The following is a 25184-nucleotide window of genomic DNA, read 5'->3' on the forward strand; positions in this document are numbered from 1 at the left end:
TGCAGGAACAGTGAACGTAGTTATATTGCAGTACCAATGGACTTATATACTGCAGGAACAGTGAACGTAGTTATATTGCAGTACCAATGGACTTATATACTGCAGGAACAGTGAACGTAGTTATATTGCAGTACCAATGGACTTATATACTGCAGGAACAGTGAACGTAGTTATATTGCAGTACCAATGGACTTATATACTGCAGGAACAGTGAACGTAGTTATATTGCAGTACCAATGGACTTATATACTGCAGGAACAGTGAACGTAGTTATATTGCAGTACCAATGGACTTATTTACTGCAGGAACAGTGAACGTAGTTATATTGCAGTACCAATGGACTTATATACTGCAGGAACAGTGAACGTAGTTATATTGCAGTACCAATGGACTAAGCAGGACAGAGCACAGGACACAGCACCACTGGACTCAGCAGGACAGAGCACAGGACACAGCACCACTGGACTCAGCAGGACACAGCACAGGACAGCACCACGAGAAAGAGCAGGACAGAGGACACCTAACACACCCTCCCTCTTCCTTGATCAATGCCCGAGTGAAGATGGCGGCGGCAAGCGGGGAATATAAAGAATCCGGATCTCGCGAGATCCGACGGCGGGATTATGACTTAAAGTCTCGTTTTCATTTTTGCCATCAGCAGAAATACCCGAACAGTGCTCGGATCGGGCTCGGATCCGCACTGTTCGGGGGTGTTCGGATTGCGGGAATCCGAGCCCGCTCATTCCCGATTGATATAGATGTATATATATATATATATATATATATATATATATATATATCCCTATTGCTTAAGTAGTAAGATTTAATTTCACTTAATTTTACAATGTCTGCAAAAAAAGTATTGACATTTTTGCACACCCCACATGTTCAGCGGCAGCACTCTCATCTTTTAGAGTGGCAAACGGGATAACAACTCCTAGCAGCGTTGGTGCCGGGATGACTTTACCCAGCTGTGGTAGTGTGGTACCTGTACACTTCTGCTAACTGGGATGAGGGGAATATTAGCTTTAAAAAAAAGCAACAAAAAAAATCTTCTGCATCCTATTTATTTTTCTTAAGATCATGTGTTTACAGCTGTGTACATCAAATGAGTGAAGCCGGTTAAGCTGAACTTATCTTAGAATGCTCCTTTAACTAAGGATAAATAAATTGCTACAGGGAGATTTGCGGTCTGGGGTTCCCTGACGTGTGGTTTAAGGAGAGAAGATCTATTACGTTTGGCTGCTGTGCTGGGTTCTTTATTTTTCAAAGGGACTCACAAACAACCTGTACTTTCCGTGACCTACGGGTATAGTGATGTTACACCATACAATCCGTGACACAAGTCAGGTTAGACTGGCAGTTTCACACACACTCCTACATTGCTCTCCCTGACATCACTCAGGTCTCCCCTCTGACTTCTGGGAGTGATGTCATGGTGCTGTAATAGTCAGGTTGCTGCAGAGACTGCCCACACAAGCCCCGTCCCCGTCTGACTCTATACCCTGTTCATTAACAAATTAGCTGTCATACTGGAGACTGTAGCTCTCATTAGCTCTCACTGACAGGAATAGTCAGAGCAGACTTCACTCCCTGCTGATAAAACATGCTAGCAAAGTAAGTTGTATGATTCATACTATATTAATGAGCACTAGCAATGTAGAATATTTGTGGATATTTAAGGAGGTTTGTCATGGATACAGTTTTGCTTAAAAACTTTGAATGCTACAATTTTATAGTTGGAAGCTGCAGTTGTTATCGTTGTCACTTTTCTAAACCATTTTCTATATCTTTGTTATTTGCATTGTGTTCATGCGACAGCTATGTAATATGTTTCTTACATTTTAAAATCAGTGTGTGAATCCACTTGAGGTCAAATGGATTTAGTACATACATTGAAATCTATATATTGGATCTAAATTCTTCATTCCCTCTTTCCAACAAAAATGCCCCAGGGGCATATGTATATGTCAGAACAGAAATACGAATGAATCTGTTTAGTTTCAGTATTTTTTATGGTTAACACATTATTTATTATTACTGTTTATATATGCCTTTTGGTGTTTATAACGGTGCATAATAATTTTCTTAGCAAGTAGTGCATACACGTGTATAATTCCCACAAAGGGTCTATTTGTTCTGACAATCTTATCTGTCCTTTTTTGGTCATGTAAAACGTTGAGATAATAGGTGTATATGTGATGATAATAATAATAATAATAATAATAATAATAATAATAATAATATATGTGCATCTTGGGCATTTCTTGGGTTGCCCAGTTGCTTTAAAATTTCTAGGGTCTGTTTGAGACTGAGCAGGTCCATCTCTGTCACTCACGCACTGTATTGTCTAGGTAGACCATTGTGTGTAACAATGCTGGTGATATGTTTGCTAATACTAGTTCTAATGTTCTTTTACATTGTAAACATTCTGATAAATATTAACAGCCTAGAAAATAGGAACCTGTGAGACTAGCACTTTATATAATGAACCAAGGAAAATGTAGTTTACAGATGTCAATATTTAAAATTTGAACACCTCGATAGAAAAAACAAACTTTAAATCGCGGGACTGTCCTTGGAAATTAAGAATTGCAGTCTGAATCGTTTAAAAGAATGTTTATAACATTATTACATTTTAGAGGAAGATTTCATCTAGTTAGAAATTAAAGTTCGGAAAGATAAATGGGTTTATAACTATACTAATTTATGTGAAAATGACAGGACTGAAGAACTTATAGCTGATAGAACAGATGTGCCAAGCTTTTCTGTAGCTTCTGTTATCTTTGAATTCTTCCATAGTGACTACTAGATGCATTTGTTTGAATAGATCCTGGGCTGTATGTGAGCATTTGCGAACTTGAGCAGCATTTGCCCTAGTAAAAGTAATGTACGGGGGTTATTGAATAGCGGGTAATGAGCTTGTTGTATGAACAATAACATATTTAGAGCATATTCACAAACAATAGCTAAGGCAGCATAATTAAAAAAACATTGCAACAGATCATTGCTAGATGGTGCCAAACATGTATATTTGCTAGTTGTGGTACAAGTGTACATAACAATAAATGAATTTCAGAAAGGGAGTTTCCTCACAGAACGACTTGAGAATAAATGATCAAATACATGAAATTGGGTTCGGAGCTTCTCTTTGTTTCCAAGTATCAGAGCCCTTTTATACAGTCATCAAAAACACTTATTTAGCCTAAATTCGGGTATTGTACATATGGAAGATGAACATATGGAGGAGTTAATGTAAAGCTATATGCACATGGCTATAATTCAGGAAAGACAAGTGCCACACACAAGTTCAGATGTGCATTTACCATGAAGCAAGAATATGCCCCATTACAGCCAATACACGGTATTAACAGTGTGAAGAGCTAAAAAATACACGAGTTTATCCTAATTTAAGAAGAAAATAGATATTTCACAAAATATACAGTTGGAACAGAACAATGTTCTGCAGAATTTTAGAAATGAATATTGTCCTATAAAGTGCAGACATATGAAGCAGCTCTGTGCTTTCCAGGGATCATGATGCAAATAAAATGCACACAATGACATGGAATGGAAGGTAAAGATGGCACTGCGCAAATAAACTTAGTTAATGATCTACAAATGATAGTAGTATAAAATACATACTAGTAATAGACATTCTGCAAAATATGAGGCTGTGGATAGTAGAAGTTTTAAATCATTAGGCCTTCTATGAAAACCATGTAGCTTACAGCCACTGGTGACATGCCATGAATACTTTTTTTGCTGCTAGCACCTACCCCCTTAGAATCTGAGTCCATGTCTTGACGATCGGAATAGTCACCTGGTTTTGGGGGGAAAGGGGCATAACTGTGTATGTGCAAACTCCGGCAGGGGTGCGCTGGTAATGCCATCGCTGGCCATGTCTCCTGCTGCTCTCTTTTTTTATGATGGTATTAAACTGTATGAAAAGAAAAACAGTATATAAAAATACAATGTGTGAATATTAAATAAATGCTATAATAGATAGAATTTAACTGATGAGAGTCAGATTGTAGAAATGGTGAGTTCTGGGAGGCAGATATATTTGTTAGAATATTTATCTACAATGTTTAAATAAATGTGCACCCATGCTCAGTACAAAAATTTCAAATGTAATCGATAACATTGGATGAACACGGCACACTATAACCTCTATATTCTATTCTATATTCATCACAAGCTTGAAAGAGGTGCTCCTCGAAAACATTGCCTGGTTAGTCTGCTTTATCATAATAAGTATGCGGGGGTTATAACTGCCTGTGCTGCCGTGTCTTTACTCTTTAGACTGCAGTCTTTAAACACACGCAGAATTATTGCTGCTGGTACAGTGATCAGTAAACAGAATTAATCTATGACTGTATCTTTTTTTTTAAAAAAAAATAAAAATAAAATATTTTTCCTGTTGTTGGCAAACTAATTAATTTGTCATGGCAAATATTTGTGCACAGAAAATGTTAGAATAATATCACCTACATCTTAATGATTGCTTCAGGAGCATCAGGAAAGCTTGTAACAAACAATCAACTCAGTATACTAAGAGGAGAAATTGAACAACAAGTTATTATTTTCTTTCTCCATCCTTTACTCTTGTTAGAGTTTGGTAAAGTCAACAGCAAATGGATTAATAACCCCCCCCCCCCAGGCCAGTCCCATAGTGGGCTACCTTGGGCTGGTTCACTGGGCTAACAGCATTTTTTTAACCTTAAATATGTTCCTAATAGGCTTCTGAGTCTAGTCTTACCCTCCCGGGCTAAAATTTGCCAGCCCCCCCATGAGTAATGGTAGGCCACTATTTTTTTGCTTTTTTTTTACACAACAAAGTTTGAACCATCTGAAAAGTACAAGGTGTAGAGGAACATTTTATTGTAATGTTTGAATGTAGCATAACTGGTCATAAGACCTTATTTTCTCACTTTTAGGGGGGAATTCAAAGAGTTAATTTCCGGATACTACATTAACATTGTTGATTTTCCTGCGCACCGTTATCGGGTGCGAAATAAAATCAGTGAATTTACATGCTGCACAGTATCTTCACGACCATTCCGGGGGCACTATGTGGCAGATCGTGGGAAATTAAATTCCTACGTTACAATCCACCCTACAGAGCTTTATCATTGAAGCTAAATAACTTACCTTGTGGCAGGATCTCAGTGCAGCCCTGGAGGGGGGGGGGGAATCATTTTCGAGCAAACAAGTTACTCTTGTCTATATACCATCATGCCTTTCCCCATGCGCTAATACTTCAGATGAACATTACTTACTAATAGGGTCAGAACTGGAACTTCCTGGGTCTATTAAATTAACCAAGTGGCCCAATCCACTGGGAAAATTCATGTCATGTGGGCTGCTAACTAGATACAACTGTGTATTATAACATATTTATTTATTGCAACTACGCATTAAACACAATAGTATAAATCTAAATAAGTTGTATATATAAATAATTTAATAGAAATTGTTTCATATACATAAGGGTGTCCACTTTAAGTCTGGTTACACACAGACATTGCTGGGCGAATAAGAATCTAATACAATAGGCGTGCACACCCCAGTACAATACATAAAACAGAGATTAATTTGAGCATCCTATTCTGTCTGTGATCCTATAAACAACCTGTTTATAAATCTGTTACTCCATGTGTTGGAAGATGGAGCCCCCTAAGTTTTTTCAGTATCAATATTACTTCTCGTTGCAATTTATTTTCCCTAATAGACCTCAGTTGGTAACACTTCTTAGTCAGCATCAACCTCTAAGTCAAATGTTATGCTTTACTCTTCAAGGAACCCCCTAATGTCTTAGAACTGTAGTACTTAGTAATCACTTTCATGAGACGGCTCAATAAATTGTGTTCAAAAAAGTTTCCTTCCTCTTTTCTTTAAGCAAAACCTATTGAATAATTGTACTAGTTAAACATTGCTAGTTCCTGTCATTATGATTAACCTATTAAATGAAAAAAATGGTGTCTAGCTGCGCAGACGTTGGTATACTGGGATTAATATGTCAACATGTGTACAGGATTAGTAATGAAAAACGTATTCAGGTCTAGCAAGTGCACTGTATGTGGAAATAGCGTTTCATCATAATGGGTCAGTTGTTTATGTTATAAATTGAGGCATATAATAAGTAATTGGATTAGGTATTTTTTTTGGAGGTACAAATGGGTTATTAAGTAAAAATGTGCCTTTTACTTGCACTGTACAAAGAACTGGCTCTAGAAGTATCTAAACATTTAAACATTATACACTTTGTAAAATATACATCCCACTTCTTGCTGTTGCTTCCTATTTTTTTATGTTGATTTCTTGGTTCTGTAAAGAATATGAATATTACAACCTTGTCCCTCTGTTTCAATCTTATACTGTTTATATTTATGTTGGTCCATGCATTGGTGAATGAAAAAAACATCTATGTAAAATTGAAACAATAATGGCCCTGATTCATTAAGGATCTTAACTTAAGAAACTTCTTATTTAAGTCTCCTGGACAAAACCATGTTACAATGCAAGGGGTGCAAATTAGTATTCTGTTTTGCACATAAGTTAAATACTGTCTCTTTTTTCATGTAGCACACAAATATCAACTTTAATGTCAGTGTAGAAATAAGCTATCAAGTATTTGTGTGCTACATGAAAAAACAGTCAATATTTAACTTATGTGCAAAACAGAATGCTAATTTGCACCCCTTGCATTGTAACATGGTTTTGACCAGGAGACTTAAATAAGAAGTTTCTTAAGTTAAGATCCTTAATGAATCAAGCACAATGTATTTTTTTCAAAAAAATGAGACTAGAGTGGCAGACACTGTCATTCTTAGGAAACTGTTATAATGTGTCACTACCACTGGCGTTTGGGAGGGACAACCAGGACTAGATTTGTGGAAATGCAACATAGGCTGGGGCCTAAGGTGGCATAATTGCAAGTTGTCCTGGTTTCATCACCATGGCCACATTTTTTATGTTTTGTTAGGATCCCATCTACAGTTTATTTTTCAACCTTTTCCTTAATTGTCATTTTTTCTTATTTTATACGTAAGCAGATTGTCTGCTGGTGGTGTGGACAGTATAATGGAACATTCATGTCTGCGAGCATGAAAAATATAGAGATTTTGTTTTACATGGCGAGATAAATAAATGAGATTCCAAGGGTGAAGAGAGTTACTTTATAGAGGCGGCCTCTGATTAGTAGATGTCTTTGCAAATATACTGATTTTTATGGGTGCTCAAGAAGTGCCCGTAAATATGAGTCAACCTAAGCTTTCAGTGGGATGGCTTTTTTACTATCCAGATACGTATGATGCTGGTTAGTGCATTTATACCCTCACAAATGCACAAAAGTGACATGTAACAAAGAAGTTCCCAATGTAAGTTGGAAAGCTGTACAATAATCAGTGTCTACAGGCAATAGTATGTTCTCCCCGTGTTTGCGTGGGTTTCCTCCGGGTGCTCCGGTTTCCTCCCACATTCCAAAAACCTACTGGTAGGTTAATTGGCTGCTATCAAAATTGACCCTAGTCTCTGTGTGTGTGTGTGTGTGTGTGTGTGTGTGTTAGGGAATTTAGTCTGTAAGCTCCAATGGGGCAGGGACTGATGTGAGTGAGTTCTCTGTACAGCACTGCGGAAACAGTGACGCTATATAAATAAATGGTGATGATGATAATGATAGTAAAAAAGCATGGTGGAGGTTCCTTGCTAATTTGGGGCTGCATTTCAGCAAATGTAGTTGGGGATTTGGTCAGGATTAATGGTGTCCTCAATTCTGAGAAATACAGGCAGGTACTTATCCATCATGCAATGCTATCAGGGAGGCATCTGATTGGCTCCAAATTTATTCTACACCACGACAATGACCTCAAACATACAGCCAATGTCATTAAGAACTGTCTTCATTGTAAAGAAGAACAAGGAGTCCTGGTGATGATATGGCTCACAGAGCCCCTCATCTCAACATCATCGAGTCTGTCTGGGTTTACATGTAGAGACAGAAGGATTTGAGCAAGCCTGCATCCACAGAAGATCTGTGGTTAGTTCTCAAAGATGTTTGGAACAACCTCCCTGCCGAGTTCCTTCCAAAACTGTGTGCAAGTGTACCTAGAAGAATTGATGCATTGATGCTGTTTTGAAGACAAAGGGTGGTCACACCAAATATTGATTTGATTTAGTGTTCTTTTCTGTTCATTCACTTTGCATTTTCTTAATTGATAAAAATAAATTATTATCACTCCTATTTTTAAAAGCATTCTTACTTTGCAGCATTTTTTCCACACTTGCCTAAAACTTTTGCACAGTATTATATATATATATATATATATATATATATATATAAATATATACTTGTTTTAAATCCCCAGGAAAATGTAACTGTCTGTGAGCTGCTGAAGGGCTATAGGCCTGTTTAAAAACCGGAAAAGGGTCCTGGGGTTTATGGATGGGGGTGTGAGGGCGGGCTCCATCCAGAAGGCCTATTAACCGGGTCTTCCAAGTTACCAGTGATTCTGCTAGTAGTCATGAGTTGCACCTGAGTGGTGCTAGTAAACTCAGTCGTCTCTCACTGCCTGGGGACAGGGGCTGCAGAGTGTCTGAAATCCTGATATCTGCCTGTTAGTTACTGTGCTGAAACTTCTCTTTGTTTTGTCTTAGTTTGTTAGTCAGGAGTGACCAGTGTTTAGTTAGAGCCGACAGCAAAGTGTTTATTTTGGAGTTTTCTTTTGTTTGCTTACTCAATAAAACTGGCTGAGGCTGTGTGTGTGTGTGTGTGTGTGTGTGTGTGTGTGTGGTTGTACACAGACACATTGTGGGCACAAAAAAATCTCAATTATCTAAGAATAAGATTTAAATAAAACAGAACTTTAACTAAAATCAGCTAGCATGTCCACTATTTCAACTATTTTTGAGAATCATATGACTATTACAGTCAACAACCTGCAAACACTTTAACATGCTCTGCCACCGGCCCTCTACAAAATATTCTGCTCCCGAACCCGCTCAATTAATTTAATAATAAAATATGTGGGAAGTTTGGCAGCAGACACTGTTGTACTAGGTGGAAGGGGTCATGTGTCATGTTCTATATTTTGCAACCAGAACTAATGATCAATTTCACACTATTTTCTTTGCATGAACAGTTTAAGAAATATAGATCAACTTTTTATCTTAAACTTATCTATAGTATCACACATTTTTTAACAATGTAATGTAAAACATTTGTATAATATATAAAATAAATGACTGTATATGCAGTGCCATAAATCAAACATAGTGTAGTGTGAACTCATAAATAAATACATAAAACAAACAATCTAAAAAATATTGATTTCGCAAGTGTATATTTAGATGCATTAAACTGTATTCCTAAAAAGCTAATTAGAAAACACAAGGAAAAGACAAAAAACTTTTCTTACATTAGACCCAGTAAATACAACAGAATTCTAATTAACAATTAAAGATAGCAGAAGTAACACTCTTTCTTCAACTTAGCCACTTTTATATTTTCCTTTGGTTCTTAACCCCAACCACAGCTGGGAGGTAATGTCTATATATAACTCTTCTAAGAACAACCTTGGCCCTCAAAACTTTTACATCCTTTTGTTATGATTGTTGTTTTTTTTTAATAAATATAACGTATTATAAGATACAGCTTTTTTTACACAACTTTAAAATCAGAACGACAAAAGTAAATCTATTAATACATTTTAAAAACCTGTAGTTGAAACAGTGTGAAGCATTATTGTAGGAATTAAAGCTGGCAAATTATTTCAATGTTAGTTACAGTGTAGTTATAGCTAAACTATGATAGTCATTGTGGTGTGGATGAATGTGTATGTAAGTGTAAATAAATGCAGTACTGGCTGAAATACCAAAAGGATACCGGACGAGACAGAGAAGTTGGGGAACAGAATTGTGTTCACATCGATGAATTAGTAACATTAGATAGAAACTGTGCATCTGTGTCATACATATTTCATTACATCACAAAAAATGGGCAATATTTTAACATAAAGCAACTTATTAGAGTTTATTCAATATTAGGGGTGCTTTGCAACTAATTATCAAAACAAGACTTTAGAGCCCTAGTTCAGATATTCATTATGTCTAATAAAGGCGTACAAAGGTACTTAACAGGTTAAAACTTCATTCACCATCTTCATAGGAAAATTATATAATACATATTCATATATCTCAATTTCACAGATTGCATTAAAAGTAATAAATATACTCATTAAAGAAATGTACTAATTAAATGTTAGACTTTTATTTCCCAGCATGTGTCCACACGTTTATATCTTACAATAACATTTTTTTTTAAGTGTTCATATTTTCTTGTTCCTTTTTCATAAGTCCTTGATATTATCTGATGTCTGTTTCACAGTTGTTCCGCTCTCTGTCTTTTTATCTTATCATAACTAATCTTTATTATGAAAGAATGGTCCTCCCATCACCCACGCAAAACTGAGCACCTTATCATCCTTGTGATGTGAAATGTATGCAGCATACATTGGGAAAATGTGTGACTAATTTTCCATCGTAGAAGAGATTGGAAGCTTTTTGTATTAGTAATATACACAATAATGTTAAAGTTTGTTCCTTCACTTGTATAAATAAACAGAAAAAGAACACAGTGGTTTCAGAGCATCCATTTTCTACAGTGGGTAACTGGATACTTTTTAGGTGGAACCCTGGTGTGTCCTGTATGCAATGATATAGATATTAGGAGTTTCAATGCACCCGATGTGACTATTACCTGTAGACAGAGCACACACTACATACAGGGTTCCCAAGGCCAGTAAAGTGGCAGAGAGGGAGTTTCTCTGTAACAAGGGGAGACACGAGGGCACATGGTTATATAGACAGTGCTTGTGTGGGAATCGGATAATGAGACAAGGCACAACCTGGGACTTGGTACAGAATGCTTCCTTCCACTTTCTGTAGAATGCTGTTCTTTATTGTATATAATAGAACATTTATACCAGTGTACACTTTTAGAGATATACTTTTAAATATATTGGGCCTGAGTCATTAAGGAGAGCAAAGCAATAAAAAGGAGTAACTTTGCACCTTGGCGAAACCATGTTGCATTGGAGGGGGAGGTAAATTTAAAATGTGGGGACAGATTTATAGTTGGGGCAGGGCATGTCCTACATGAACTTTAAATTTCATTGTAAAAATAAAGTTATCAAGTATTTGTGTGCTAAATGACAAAAAAGCCAGTATTTTTTTTATGTGCATAATAATAAACCAATTTACACCCCTTGCATTGTAACTTGGTTTGTCCATGATCAAATATTTGCCTTTTTCTCTTTAATGACTCAGGCCCATTGTGTATCTGGAATGGCAACACATCTACTTAATACACTTTTGTAATTCTTACTGTCATCAATACTTCTTCATTGTATCAACTTAAGTAGTATATACAAGAAGCTTTTGTGCTTAATTTACTTTCATTTTTTTTGCTTTCACCTATTCCGTGCCATTGTTGCATAAGACAGTGTGTATGTGCTGTTCATCAGATCCACTTGAGTGTAAGATACTTACAAGGCTGCCTTGTCACTGGATCTGGCAAATAGTGCATATAAGTTAAGTTAAATTTAATTTATTATTTTAACTCCGTCAACTTCATCCAATACAACATTTTAAGTTTTGATTCAAATATGTCCTATAAAGTGTATAGGTACATGTAAGATATTGTCTATTTTAGATTTAGAAACTAATGGTCATCTTACATCAATAAAATGATGATTAAAAACATACAATCCTTAATGTTTAAGGGTTAATTAACACATAGGCGGCTGGTAGTCCCAGCCCTGCATTAGGCTTGTCTAAATTTGTCCACAAACCTTATGTAAAGGATAAATGGTTCTATGTATAAATTATAAATACACAAATTATGTATTAAAAAAAAGTTTTATAAAAATATACCTTTGCTTCTATGAAATAATTCAGAGAACATAGATAAATATTCATCAATGCATGCCATTGTTCAGTGTTTTATAAGGACAGATTAGCAACATCCATCTCTGCTTTAATGTATTACTGGTGCTGTGTGTTTAGGCATGAATTAGTAATCGTATTATGGCAATTGCTAAATAATTATAAAGTTAAACACCTATAAGCAGTAGACTGATCAAGCTGCGTGTATAATAACATGGCTTTGATTTCTGGCAGATTGTTACTACTAAAGGATTTTCACAATTGAAACACCAGAAGGAATGGGAAACTTACCCAGCAAAAGAGGATATTCAGCAATTCAGACAACTATGGCCAACGCTCAAATAAATCATACTGGTATGAGATATGTTATTCTTATAGTTTCATCAAATTGTAGGTTCTTGTTAGAAAAAAACCATAATTTTGTAATAAGAATATGACTAAAGCATTGCACTATGTACATACTTATTATTTATGTGTACACATATACATTCACACACAGACGTATGTATAGCTGTATGCACTCCTAATCTAATTTATTTTTATGTTGGATATGAGTCTGCATATTAGGCTGGGCACCAGATTTGGCATTGGATATGGGTCTGCATATTAGGCTGAGCACCAAATATGGCACTGGATATGGGTCTGCATATTAGGCTGGGCACCAGATATGGCATTGAATATGGGTCTGCATATTAGGCTTGGCACCAGATATGGCACTGGGTATGGGTCTGCGTCTTAGGCTGGACACCAAATATGGCACTTGATATGGGTCTGCATATTAGGCTGGGCTCTAGATATGGCACTGGATATGGGTGTGCACCTAAGGCTTGGCACCAGATATGGCACTAGATATGGGTCTGCGTCTTAGGCTGGGCACCAGATATGGCACTGGATATGGGTCTCCATCATAGGCTTGGCACCAGATATGGCACTTGATATGGGTTTGCATATTAGGCTGGACACCAGATATAGCACTTGATATGGGTCTGCATATTAGGCTGGGCTCTAGATATAGCACTTGATATGGGTCTGCATATTAGGCTGGGCACCAGATATGGCACTGGATATGGGTCTGTATATTAGGCTGGGCTCTAGATATGGCACTGGATATGGGTCTGCACCTAACGATTGGCACCAGATATGGCATTGGATATGGGTCTGCATCTTAGGCTTGGCACCAGATATGGCACTGGATATGGGTCTGTATCTTAGGCTTGGCACCAGATATGGCACTGGATATGGGTCTGCATCTTAGGTTTGGCACCAGATATGGGTTTGCGTATTAGACTGAGCACCAGATATGGTTGTGTATTTTAGACAGGGTACCATATGTGGGTCTGTATTTTAGATGGGGGTCCAGACATGGCTTTGCCTATTGGGCTTGGCACCAGATATAATATACCTATTATTATATTTAGCACTTGGCATCACTCAACATATTATACCTGGTACCAAATATGGCTCAGTATATGTTGGCTCCAAATGTTTTGAAGTGGATCCTAATTTCTTGCTAGCTACAAGAAATCTAGCTGAACCAAGAACTGCTGTGCAGACACATGCAGTCAGTTCTGCCTCAGTTACTATATAGTAAGGTTCTGAGAGGCCCTGATAGCTTTGCAGCTATAATGTACAGGAAAAGATTCAGATTATTTTATTAGCATTCAGGAAAAATACACTGCAATTTAGAGTTGGGCTAGAATTCGCCCACTCCCAACTCTAAATATGTCTGCACCTTTTGAATTTGCGCCACCCCCCTGGAGTGCAACGTGCAATATGTACCTTTATTGCTTTGCTCCTAACTTCACATGAGGCCCAAAATGTGAATCTTTGCAATGGGTGGCTTGTGCATTGGTTTTGTGTATTTTGCTTTTATTACGGGTCTTAATGAGGTACGTTAAATTGCACTTAGCTGCTAATCCAACATTCACCAAAGTGCAGCAATATTTTTAATAGAAAAAACAGTGGTTGTGGTTTCCACCCACCAAGGATTCTTTGCAGTGAATGGGGAAGAGCAGGTGGGGGAGCAGATTTGTTGTTTAAAACTAACTCGATACAAATCAGCCACAATCTCCTGCATATCAGCCACATGTAGATAGGTTAGAAACAACATATGCCTATTTTTTCTTCAGAAATCAGCAGAAAAGTCAATAACAATACTTTACAAATAAACATATTCTCGGTTGGGGGAATACGTCTTTTTACATTTTGTATCTATTGCTTTAGTCAGTTGTAACTCTATACACTCTTCGTTAGAGATGCGTAAGCTTGTTTAATTTTGTTGCCAAACTGTTCCAAGTTTTGCTGTATGTTCAAAACATGTAGCACAAAGAACATTTGTTTCACAATTCTTATTTTTGTCAACAGTGGACAAGTGCGTATTTGTGGCTTTGTACAATTTTCCAGTCGGTGGTCAAGTTGATATAAGTGTTCGCATTGGAGAGCAGCTGAACATCCTTTCTGAGTGAGTGACCTCAAACAGCTTGTTTTTTCCTGAAAGCTGAACATAATGCAATTTAAATACATTTCAGCACCTCAGCTCACCATAACTTAAATTAAAATAAACATTTGCAAGGCATACACTTTATGCCATGCTTGTTTCGGCATTCAGGTACTCTGGGTAATGATAATACAAATATATGTGCAATCTAAAATGCAAGTTATGTCCACATCAAACCAAACTGAAAATTTCTGCCATTCCAATCTAGGAATTGTGGGCAGCATACCAGTCAACCTAACCCATTCCTTCTACATTCATTTGAGCTGAATTTATTAATTCATGTAAGGGACATACTTTTTATTAGGTAATTAATTAAACTCAAGTTAATGGAATTAGTCAGGTTGACCTTTCTGAAGGAGGAATGTGCAAATTATCATTTTATGCCTTTTTGCCTCAGACTGTGCTGTTTATACAGACTATATGAACCTGAAGAAGGACAAGACGTGGTAATTTGCATACCTCTACCCATAATTCATAGGACTTTTTCTGAATGTTTTGGCTTTCTTTGAGAACAGTCTGATATTCAGCTTACTGAGAAATTTGAAAATGCCATTCTATGTAGAGATTACAACATCACAATTAACAGAAATACCCCAAAAGACCATTTAAAATTTAGCTTTATAGGTAATTATTTTTTAAGAGTCTTGCTTCCAATCCACTATAGATTGTGATGCAGTATGTTTGGTTGAAATACATTTATATGCTCCTACAAAACCAGTGAAAGTATACGGTATATACTCAATACTTCATTGGTTTATTTATTAAAAGAAGTTGTCTTCTTTAGGACCTGGGGGGAGCTATTTTTAATATAGATTGCCAGACTGAGTAAAAGAAATATGTTGTTCCTATCTTAACATAAATAAAAGATAAGGCCTATATTATTGATTTCCAGCTCTGCAAAAGCAGGACACATGTTCTCATTTTAGAGACTGTAATTTTGAGCAGATCCATTTAGCTTATTGTTTCATTTAAATGAAGCTATATAATGTATTTTCTGTACAATATGGTCCCCAGCGTAAGCTGCCCCAGTCATCTCAACTCAACAGAGGGAGCCATACTTTGGACTGAACCAACATTAAGGAGAATTCAGCCCAGCACTTCAATAGCAACTAGTGACATCACTGAGGCACTTTCTAGTAAATGTATACTGAATATTAGCAGTCTCCATTGTGAGTAGATGAAGAGAATGCTTTGGTGATTAAAGCTGAAAGGAACAGTGTCTTGCTGATTACCTGGGTGTAAAATAACATTTTGTAGCGTAGCAGTCACAAATCTCCAATGAAAAATATAAAATTTGTAGAATACAAATATTATTTTGTGTTAAATTTCAAATGTGTCTAACTTACAATGAGACTATGGGGTATATTTACTAAACTGCGGGTTTGAAAAAGAGGAGATGTTGCCTATAGCAACCAATCAGATTCTAGCTGTCATTTTGTAGAATGTAGTAAATAAATGAAAGCTAGAATCTGATTGGTTGCTATAGGCAACATCTCCTCTTTTTCAAACCCGCAGTTTAGTAAATATACCCCTATATATATATATTTTTACCTGCTTTCTGCCTGCATTGTATATAAACTAGTTTGCCTCTGTTTGGATTGTCTATTTCATTTTAAAGCATACTTGTAGCCTGCACACAGTGGAGGTCACCTATAATGTGCAGCCCAATACACCTGATGCATCTACATGATCTGCCCTATGCACTTCAAGGTGCACACCAACTTTTCTCTTGGGCCCCGCAATCTAAAAGTGTAGCTAGGTGTGCAGTTGGAAGAATCTGAGAAGGTGCACAGCAATGCCACGTCAAAGTCCAACGTCAAACACTTACCATTATATCTAGCCTTCATTAAATTAAACTTCTCTGCTTTTCACCTAAAATGCTGATAAATTTAGGCATATTATGCCTCAAATTAATTATGAGAGGGAGGGGGTTTTATTATATATGTCACTTTACATGTGTGAATCTTTTTATTATACTGCTTGGCGAGTGCCTGGAAAGTTGCTTCTCCAGTGAAGTGTAACACGAGGCTGCAAAATACGTCCAAGTAAAAAAATAGAACAAGAATCAAAGTCCGCCGGCTCCCCCAGGGTGCAAAAGTCAAATTCTGCAAAATTAAATGTTGGTTTTATTCTGCTCCACATTCTGTACTTCGCAAGGAAAACCCTCACTCCACCCAACTGGCTCCAGCATGTGCTCCTCTGCAGACACCACCCTCTTGCTCTATTAACCTATGCACTTTGGTGGAAATTGAGGTACACTGCAGATTAAACCTTTCCCGGCACCTCAGCCGTTTTGTGTTTTGTAAATGTCTTCCACTGGTTGCAGCCATTTTGTGAGCAGACTGGATATTTATTCAACCCACAAAATGGCTTCCTCCAGGTTGAAGGTTAATTTTAATAATGTTTCTATTAACTTTGGCATATGTTTATTTCTTTTTCTGCAATCATTTTAAAGTGTTCAAAACATTTATATTTTCCAGGGATGGAGATTGGTGGAAAGTGATGTCTGTTTCTACTGGACGAGAATGCTACATGCCTAGAAATTATATTGCTAAAGTGTACAACAGGTATATTTATAGGGAAATAAAAATGTTAATCTGATTTACTGTATAGTCACACAAGTGGCTTTGAAGATGATATCTACATACTGCTGCGCTTGAAGAAATCAAAGGCAGACTTTTCCATAGCTTCATCAGAAAGGCATTGTATGTAAATAAGTTTCATGAGTGGGAGGCACCATATTCAAATAAATGTGATAGGCTTATCATCATTATCATCATCAGCTGCATTTGTTCATATAGAGAAAAAACAAGCCCGCGCTCGGTATATCCCATATTATATATGGTACCATCTGCACGGCAGTATAAATGTCCATATATGTATACAGAACAAAAAAGACAGTTTTCAGTGCTTATCCTTAACACTGGATATCTGTGTGTATCTAGTAAAATGAAAACATGAGGTATTAGTTCATATTTTGATCAAAACATTTAACCCTGCATCCCAGCGTCAAGGGCACCTCATTGTATGCAGGTCCTACACTGACCTATATGCCTTAAACACCATTAAAATGCAGTTAAAATCAGATGCACTCACCTCCCAGGTATAGGGGTTTACATCTAGCAAGGGCTGACAACTGTCTTTTTTGATTTGTTAATATAGCGCCAGCAAATTCCACAGCACTTCACCAATTGGGAACAAACACAGTAATAAAACTATAGTAGGTAATACAGACAGACAGAGAGGTAAGAAGGCCCTGCTCACAAGCTTATGAGTATTTCATTTGAGTAAAGTACTGTATAATTACACAAAGGATACACAGTTCTGGGGAACTCTTTATAGAATTTAAAATTTTAATTTAGAATGTGTTAAACTAAAAGTTTATCTTAAACAAAAATGTATTTATTGGCAAGATAGCATATAAAGGTCCCTCAGTTATACCATGCAGGATGTTTATGAAAATTAACCCACAATTAACAGGGCTGTATCCCATAGTACCCTGTACTATGTAGTGAGCTTCTGTGTTGTACTTGAACAAACATGTAATATAAGTATTGTGGAATTAACTCAGTAATTCTTAAACACTTGCAAAGACCTAGGACTGGAGACTGATATGTGCCTTCAATAGATAATTCTACATGTAACACTACAGTATACATTTTGTAATCATGCAGATATGTACCATAAACACACTTTTTGACATGTGACAAATAAGGAACAGAGTAATTCCTAACCACAAGTTCCCCGTTATTTCAGGTGGCTGTATAAAGGTATAAATCGGGAAAAAGCAGAAGAGTTGCTTTTGGTGAACTGCAACCAAACTGGTTCCTTCTTGATTCGAGAGAGTGAAACTAGAAGAGGTACAGTATAGGTAGTAAACAACTCTGGTGTCAGGAAAATTCCAATTTATCTGATAAATACTGTATAAAGAAAAACAAGAATATGCATCGAAAAATAAAAATCCAGAAATATATTCAAGTCTTGTTCCACTATAAATTTCCTCATGCAGTGACCTAAAGATGGTCTAAAAATGCATGTCAAATATCCTCTGCATACTGGTCTTTTCATCTACACTAATCTTCTTTATTTCATGCCAGTGTTATGTGACCACACAGAAACATGTTATAAAGATTATGGGTCCTGTACCACCCAGGAGACTGAAAGGGGGCTAGTGATGCCTGACTTGGGTACATCCTTCTTGCCCACATTGTGGTACAGAATAATGAAGGTGTTATGCAGGCATGAATAGAAGTGTGACTTACCACAGGGGAGAGTTGTCTCTCAGTGATTGTACCCTACACACAACAGAGACAGTTGTGTTTAGGGATGAACCAGTGTTCATGAGAATCAATTCATTATAAATCAGTTACATAGCTGTGGAGTCCCTAAGTGCATACGGCGCCTGGATTTTAAACATTTACTTCTAAACTATATAACTGGTATTCTTTTAGACTACAATGGATATTCTGCCATAACTCTGTTAAAGGGTCTGAGTGTTACATTTCCGATAGAACCTCTTACAGTTGTGATCTGTCCTCAGGAAGTCATCACACCTGTCACACAGTATGTGGTGTGAGTAATGGAAATGATGCATTGAAGACTTTAGTAACAGGAAACCATATAGCCTGGTGTTCTTACACAGGTGCAATGCAGTGTTCTCTCAACTAGCTTTTTCTGTATGCTGCTCCGCTAGTGTATTTCATTGAATATCCTTTAATGACGGTGTATCAGTCTATGATTACTGATGTAGAGCCGTGACTGAATTAGCTTCAACTAAGTTAGAGGTTAGTACTAGATTTAAAAAAAAAAAAATGTAATTCAGATTGGATCTGTATATATTCTAGTTGCATTTACCAACCTTATGCCAGTTTTGTAGGAAAACTAAATTTTAAAATATATTTCAATAAAGGGTATAATACAGAACTATTCATGGCTGTTAAAAGTACACTGCTCAGTTTGCCTAGGAAATAATTCAAGGCTGCATTTACTGCCTATGGATAATTATTGTTAGACTGTGCCAAGTTATTATATTCTAAATATGGCAGCCACCATTAGTCATATGTCCATTATTAAACTGTAAATGCAAATATATTAAAAAGAAAAGCTTGTCTTCTATAAACTATATGTCCATATGGTGCTTATTTTACCACTTGTTTCTAGCTCTTTACAATATTTATATATAGGTAATTTGCTTGTGGGATTTAGTTCTCTAATCAGTTTATTTAATATAGTGGTAGGTATACAAAAGGAAGTGGGGAAAAAACAATGATTGTTATATTGGCCAAAAGGCCTTAGTTTAAAGAAACTGAAATACAATTGACATGGTTTAAAAATAAATGAGATAATGCAGTTTCCACTGTAAATTATAGGGATAGTTAAAGTTGCCAAGAAGTTCTGTGACCATCTAAATTCATAAGACTGTATGTTGCGTCCTTTATACAGAGAAATCCTCTATGACTTCTAATATCTGTAATCATTCACAGTAAGAGGTGCATTATCCCATAAAATACACAAGGGGCCTGATTCATTAAGGATCTTAACTTAAAAAACTTCTTATTTAAGTCTCCTGGACAAAACCATGTTACAATGCAAGGGGTGCAAATTAGTTTTCTATTTTGCACATAAGTTAAATACTGACTGTTTTTTCATGTAGCACACAAATACTTGATAGCTTATCTGTACACTGAAATTTAAAGTTGATATTTGTGTGCTACATGAAAAAACAGTCAGTATTTAACTTATGTGCAAAACAGAAAACTAATTTGCACCCCTTGCATTGTAACATGGTTTTGTCCAGGAGACTTAAATAAGAAGTTTCTTAAGTTAAGATCCTTAATGAATCAGGGCCAAGGTTATCTAATAAATAGTGATGTGACGACATTAGAACTGACATTTTATAAATATATTATTAACAGGATTTTATACCTATATTTACATTACGTGTGTATTATAATAATATTTTGTTGTTCTAATTAGCCCCCATCCACAACACTTCACATTCTCTGCTATCTTATCTGATTGTTCTTCAGATTGCATGGAACAATGGGTGTACAGTGTAGCTGCTGTACTCATCCTTACTTAACTCAATGTCCTGCCTATGTGGCCTTTCCCTAAATCCAGCTTATACATAGTGAAACCATCCCTTTGTGCGGTTATTCAAGATGCTACTTAGGTTTGGTTTCAAATGGACCAATTCTGAGTTGGTATAAGGGGACTGAAAGTTGATGTTGTACTAGTGACCACCAGACTCCTATAACAATGCTACTTTGTTTTCCTATTTATAAACTGATAGAAATACAGTATATTATTGCTAGACTTCTGCTCATTCACATATAGACCATGAACATATAGATCTGTAACATCCTGGTGTTTCTGCATGGTCTATTGGATACCTATTTATATAAAGCATGTGTTCCTTACAGGGTGTTACAGCTTGTCAGTAAAGAGAACCAATTTAGCTACACGGGATTCAATCAAGCATTATCGCATCAATCACTTAGATAATGGATGGTTTTATATATCTCCTCGTCTGACCTTTCCCACGCTCCAGGATATGGTGGACTACTACTCTGGTAAGTCCACATTTTATAAAGGGAAATATATAAGTAACATTACTGGGCATAGGAGGATTCCAGACTTTTGCAACCCTCCCTCCGAAATCCCTATCTTTGGCCATCTGCTGTTAACACATCATTTGTATCTGCGGAACAAGTTTATGCTTGTTGGGCCATTGCTACATGTGTTTGTATCTTTGTGTGTATCACATGTATGTTATACATTGTACATACATTCATCCTGAAATGTAGGGACAATTATAGACATATTTCCTTTCATTTTCTAGGTTGTACTAAAAAAAAATACAGTTGAAAGCTCATTAATTTATATGGGCAGCACCATCTTTTGTACACAGTTACCTGCCCTTTAACTTAAGAAGGGGCAGCAGTCAATCACTCAGGTATTGCTGAATTGCATCTTCGCAAAACAATCTAAATACATCATGGTGTTAAACAGATTCCACTTTTAGCATTGTGATGAAGGATTACATACAGTAAAATCATATATCTTCTAACAAAAAACATTAGTTATTACTAAAAAACACAAAAAAAGGCCTTCCGGTCATGAAGTGGTTAAGTCTGTTTTTTCTGCTAAACTGATAACATAATATCACAAAGCCCAAACTACCTAATGAATGAGCTTCAAATAGCTATGGTAATTTTATAAAGCATTGTGAGGATCTCTACCAGTCATTCTCAGTGATCAGCATTGACTTTTGTATATTGCCTGGTGGGTGTGGCTGCCGAAGAGCAATAGGAAGCTGCAAGGTCTCATGCTTGCGGCTGCCGATTGGTCCATGCAGTCACACCCTGCCAGGCTGCACACACAGCAGCGGCAGACTCCCTAGTGGGAGTAACGCCGAGGACCAATTGAAAGCCATAAACTCTGTCCAGGCGGCTTCCCTGTGGTCTGGGCAGTCACACTCTGCCTTCCTCGCTCCCAGCTTTGCTTCCTACTAATGTCGTTTTGTGACAGGTGGCCATTTAGTTTGTGAGGCTCCAGGGCTCAAGCTCCAGTTGCCCTACCTATAATCCAGCTTTGTCTACAATATTAGGTGATGTCACATATCCTAGTGTCCAGTGTCGCATGTCTGGGGACACATTCATTGTTTGACTTATTTACCAACGTTCTACAAATCACTGTCCTCTGGTCATCCAACTGGCTAAATATGCTTCATAGTTTTTATTTGTTCTCTTCTTAAAGAAATCTCTGATGGAATTTGCTGCATCTTAAAGGAGCCATGTATTGTACAAGGATTCACCCCTCCTGTAGTCCAAAATTATGAACCAGTCATTGTCAGGAGGCCAACACTCAACTGGAGAGATCTAGATAGGTAAGCGCTGCTATTTAAAGTTATTGAACGTGCGTTAGTAGAAAACCTGAAATAACTATATTATCTTCTCTTGCTGTCTAACTCAATATGACCACCCCTTATTTCTGGTTTTATTATGAAAATTCCAATGTCTGACTTTTCACTCTATTGATTTAGTTACAAAGTCACACATGTATTATATGTTACATTCTTCTGTAGTTAGTGTCTGATCTTTCTACAATTGTATACTAAGATTTATGTGTCATGTACATCCAATAACTTTACTACTGACTATGGAGCAGCAACAAATTTATAAGTACCTGCAACCAAATCAGTCTACTCTTTCTGCTGACAACCACACCTAGGGGTATAATTACTAAACTGCGGGTTTGAAAAAGTGGAGATGTTGCCTACGGCAACCAATCAGATTCTAGCTGTCATTTTGTAGAATAAATGACAGCTAAAATCTGATTGGTTGCTATAGGCAACATCTCCACTTTTTCAAACCCACAGTTTAGTAATCTAGCCCCTAAACTTATAGAATTCAGCTAAGGAAAGTATCTGGATGTACACTTTTTTTAATATATTTAAGTTGTTTATTAATATTTACAAATAATGTTTGCCATCTAGCCTAGGCTAAATGTGATGCCTTAAAGTGGAAAATCCAGTTGCCTATTTACATATTAAGTAGTCATTTTGGAAGTGTTTTTGAAGTTTATATTCAACTATGGCTAATACAGATAGGGGGCAGATAAGTGCCATCCATAGGCTAAAATACATCAGAAATAAAACCAGTAGCCACATATGTGTATCAGTTATTCGCTTTTGACACTTTAATGATATAAACAGAACATGAACTGAACAGTAGGTTCAGGAAATAGAAGGGGACCCTGTATGAGTATTCTCATAGCCCAGTCGAATCCTAGTATGTCAAGGTTAGTTGGTTAGTTTTACACCCCTGGACAAAATACATTTCAAGTTGTTTACCAGAAATAATCATTTATTTTTATTCCGCAGCTCGGCATTATTCAATGAAGATAACAACTTGAATGAAGATTGTCCGGTCAGCCTGGGTCTGAGGGAGGCGGTCAGTTCTTACATGTTTATGACAGAAGGGTTGGACTCAGAGACAGCTCTGGAGAGAGAGAGTCTATGGAAGACATAAGGAATGTTCTTCTAAAAAGAAAAGACAAACAGAACTTCTTCAGCAAGCCACTTCGTTGCTTGGGAAATGGCAAATTTCAGTTTCCAAAATCAGGTTTTCAAGAGCCAACAGACTTTATTACAATATTATTTAGACTGTTCAGTACCTGTTCAGCAAGACATTGCGGGTCAATATTTCCTGACACGTGCTGCCAAGGACTATTCTATATTTATTGCAGCTGTGCTGCTTTGCCTATTATTTGCGCTGTTTTAACTAATATTTTGATGACAATTAGCTTTTTTTTATCTTGTTTTTATTGGTGAATTTTAAGCTTGTTTTGTCTACTATTGTAATATTATGATTAAAAGACAATTAAACACTAATTTGTCTTTATGTTCTTGAAATCTACCCATTAGATTTACTTGCCAGCACCTCTTCTTTTAGATATGTGCAGAGCTTCTTTTAGATCTATTCATAATTACATTTTATATCCACTTACTTGCCATCAGTTTAATTTTCTGTTTATAATTCCCAGGCACATGTTTAAAGGTATAAAACAAACACACATCTCCCTGATGGCGCACTATGTCCAATAAAATCATTCATTTTTTTATCCTCAAAATTAAGACTGCTCAAATGATGAAAAAAAAAATTAATCTCATAAAAACCATTATAGTAAACCAAATATTCAAATTAGTAGGCTGTTCTCACTGCTCAGCCTAGGGGGATGACCACCCTAAATAGACAGGCAGACAAACAAGAAAAAAGGTTGTCACTTAAGCAGTCCAAAAATTAAATGATCACAACGCAGAAAAATGCAATAAAATGAGTAAATTTATTAATAACTTTAATCATCTGTAACATCTATAAAATGATATTCAATATCCTGGATAATATTCACTAGATATCATAAACTCTACCATTGGTTGGAGCAACACATAAACAACTTCCCGTTGGGTCAGATGTAACTGAAATTAAAAAATTGTGTCAAATTAAAGTCAATGAGTTTCTGTTCAGCACCCAGTAATGTGTTTTTAATATTCTGAACTCGACGCGGATATTAATTCAGTCCAAATAAATGTGCAGGAACTGTTTCTATTTCTCCAGTCCTGTAAGTAGAATCTCACAATTAGCATCAGCAACATAAATTCCAAGGCGTTTCTTAAGTATAATGCTAAATACACTGTTTCACGAACCAACCACAAGGCAGACTTACTGTCACACGTAAAATGGTAGAAGGATAGAACAGTGAGAGCCAACTGCTTACCCTTCCAGGTGATTAACCGCTAACAGTATAAGTTATCCAGCAGTAGTGGTCACGTCTCAATCCTCTGATGCTCAGTGGCCAGCGTATTGAGTGGTAAGTGCAAATCCAGGACAATCTGTTTGAGGTTGCTTACATCAAAGATTAAAAAAAATATAAAAATAAAAATATATTTAAAAAAAATCAAAATGAAATGATATGACACCCACGGCTTCCAACAGGAGTATAACAGGATATTAAGAATTGTGCTGACGCATTTCGTCACCTATCAGCAATTTCATCAGAGGACTATAACTCACAAAGTGCCAGCTCCAGCACATGTTGCTGCTGAGCAGATGCACATCAAGCATTGTATTTCCTCCACTATAAATTGATCCTTTCATCTTACAGCACTGTCCTTTCAATTTCCAAAAAAACATTCTTTAAATCTCTAATATCCAACCCACGTTGCCTTTTTGCCACCTGG

The 25184-nt window shown here is 36.6% G+C and overlaps 1 protein-coding gene across 1 annotated transcript; it reads left to right on the top strand.

Moving 5' to 3' along the window:
* Positions 1 to 1492: 1492 nt before the first annotated feature.
* Positions 1493 to 23837, top strand: SLA2 (Src like adaptor 2). Its single transcript, XM_075177461.1, has 8 exons — positions 1493 to 1617; positions 12181 to 12300; positions 14311 to 14407; positions 16924 to 17010; positions 18200 to 18303; positions 20866 to 21015; positions 22202 to 22331; positions 23328 to 23837. Exons 2-8 carry the CDS (start codon positions 12225 to 12227, stop codon positions 23473 to 23475), a joined length of 792 nt encoding a protein of 263 aa, XP_075033562.1. The 5' UTR covers positions 1493 to 1617; positions 12181 to 12224; the 3' UTR covers positions 23476 to 23837.
* Positions 23838 to 25184: the final 1347 nt, after the last annotated feature.

The sequence above is a fragment of the Mixophyes fleayi genome, chromosome 6 (genome assembly GCF_038048845.1).
Source record: "Mixophyes fleayi isolate aMixFle1 chromosome 6, aMixFle1.hap1, whole genome shotgun sequence".
In the NCBI taxonomy this organism is placed as follows: domain Eukaryota; kingdom Metazoa; phylum Chordata; class Amphibia; order Anura; family Limnodynastidae; genus Mixophyes; species Mixophyes fleayi.

Bases quoted from the DNA above. Each gene is read 5' to 3' on its own strand.
- SLA2 (XM_075177461.1), top strand. From the start codon at position 12,225: ATGGGAAACTTACCCAGCAAAAGAGGATATTCAGCAATTCAGACAACT. The intron at 14,408-16,923 runs GTGAGTGACCTC...TATATTTTCCAG, and splicing joins CAGCTGAACATCCTTTCTGA to GGATGGAGATTGGTGGAAAG. The intron at 18,304-20,865 runs GTACAGTATAGG...TGTTCCTTACAG, and splicing joins AGAGAGTGAAACTAGAAGAG to GGTGTTACAGCTTGTCAGTA.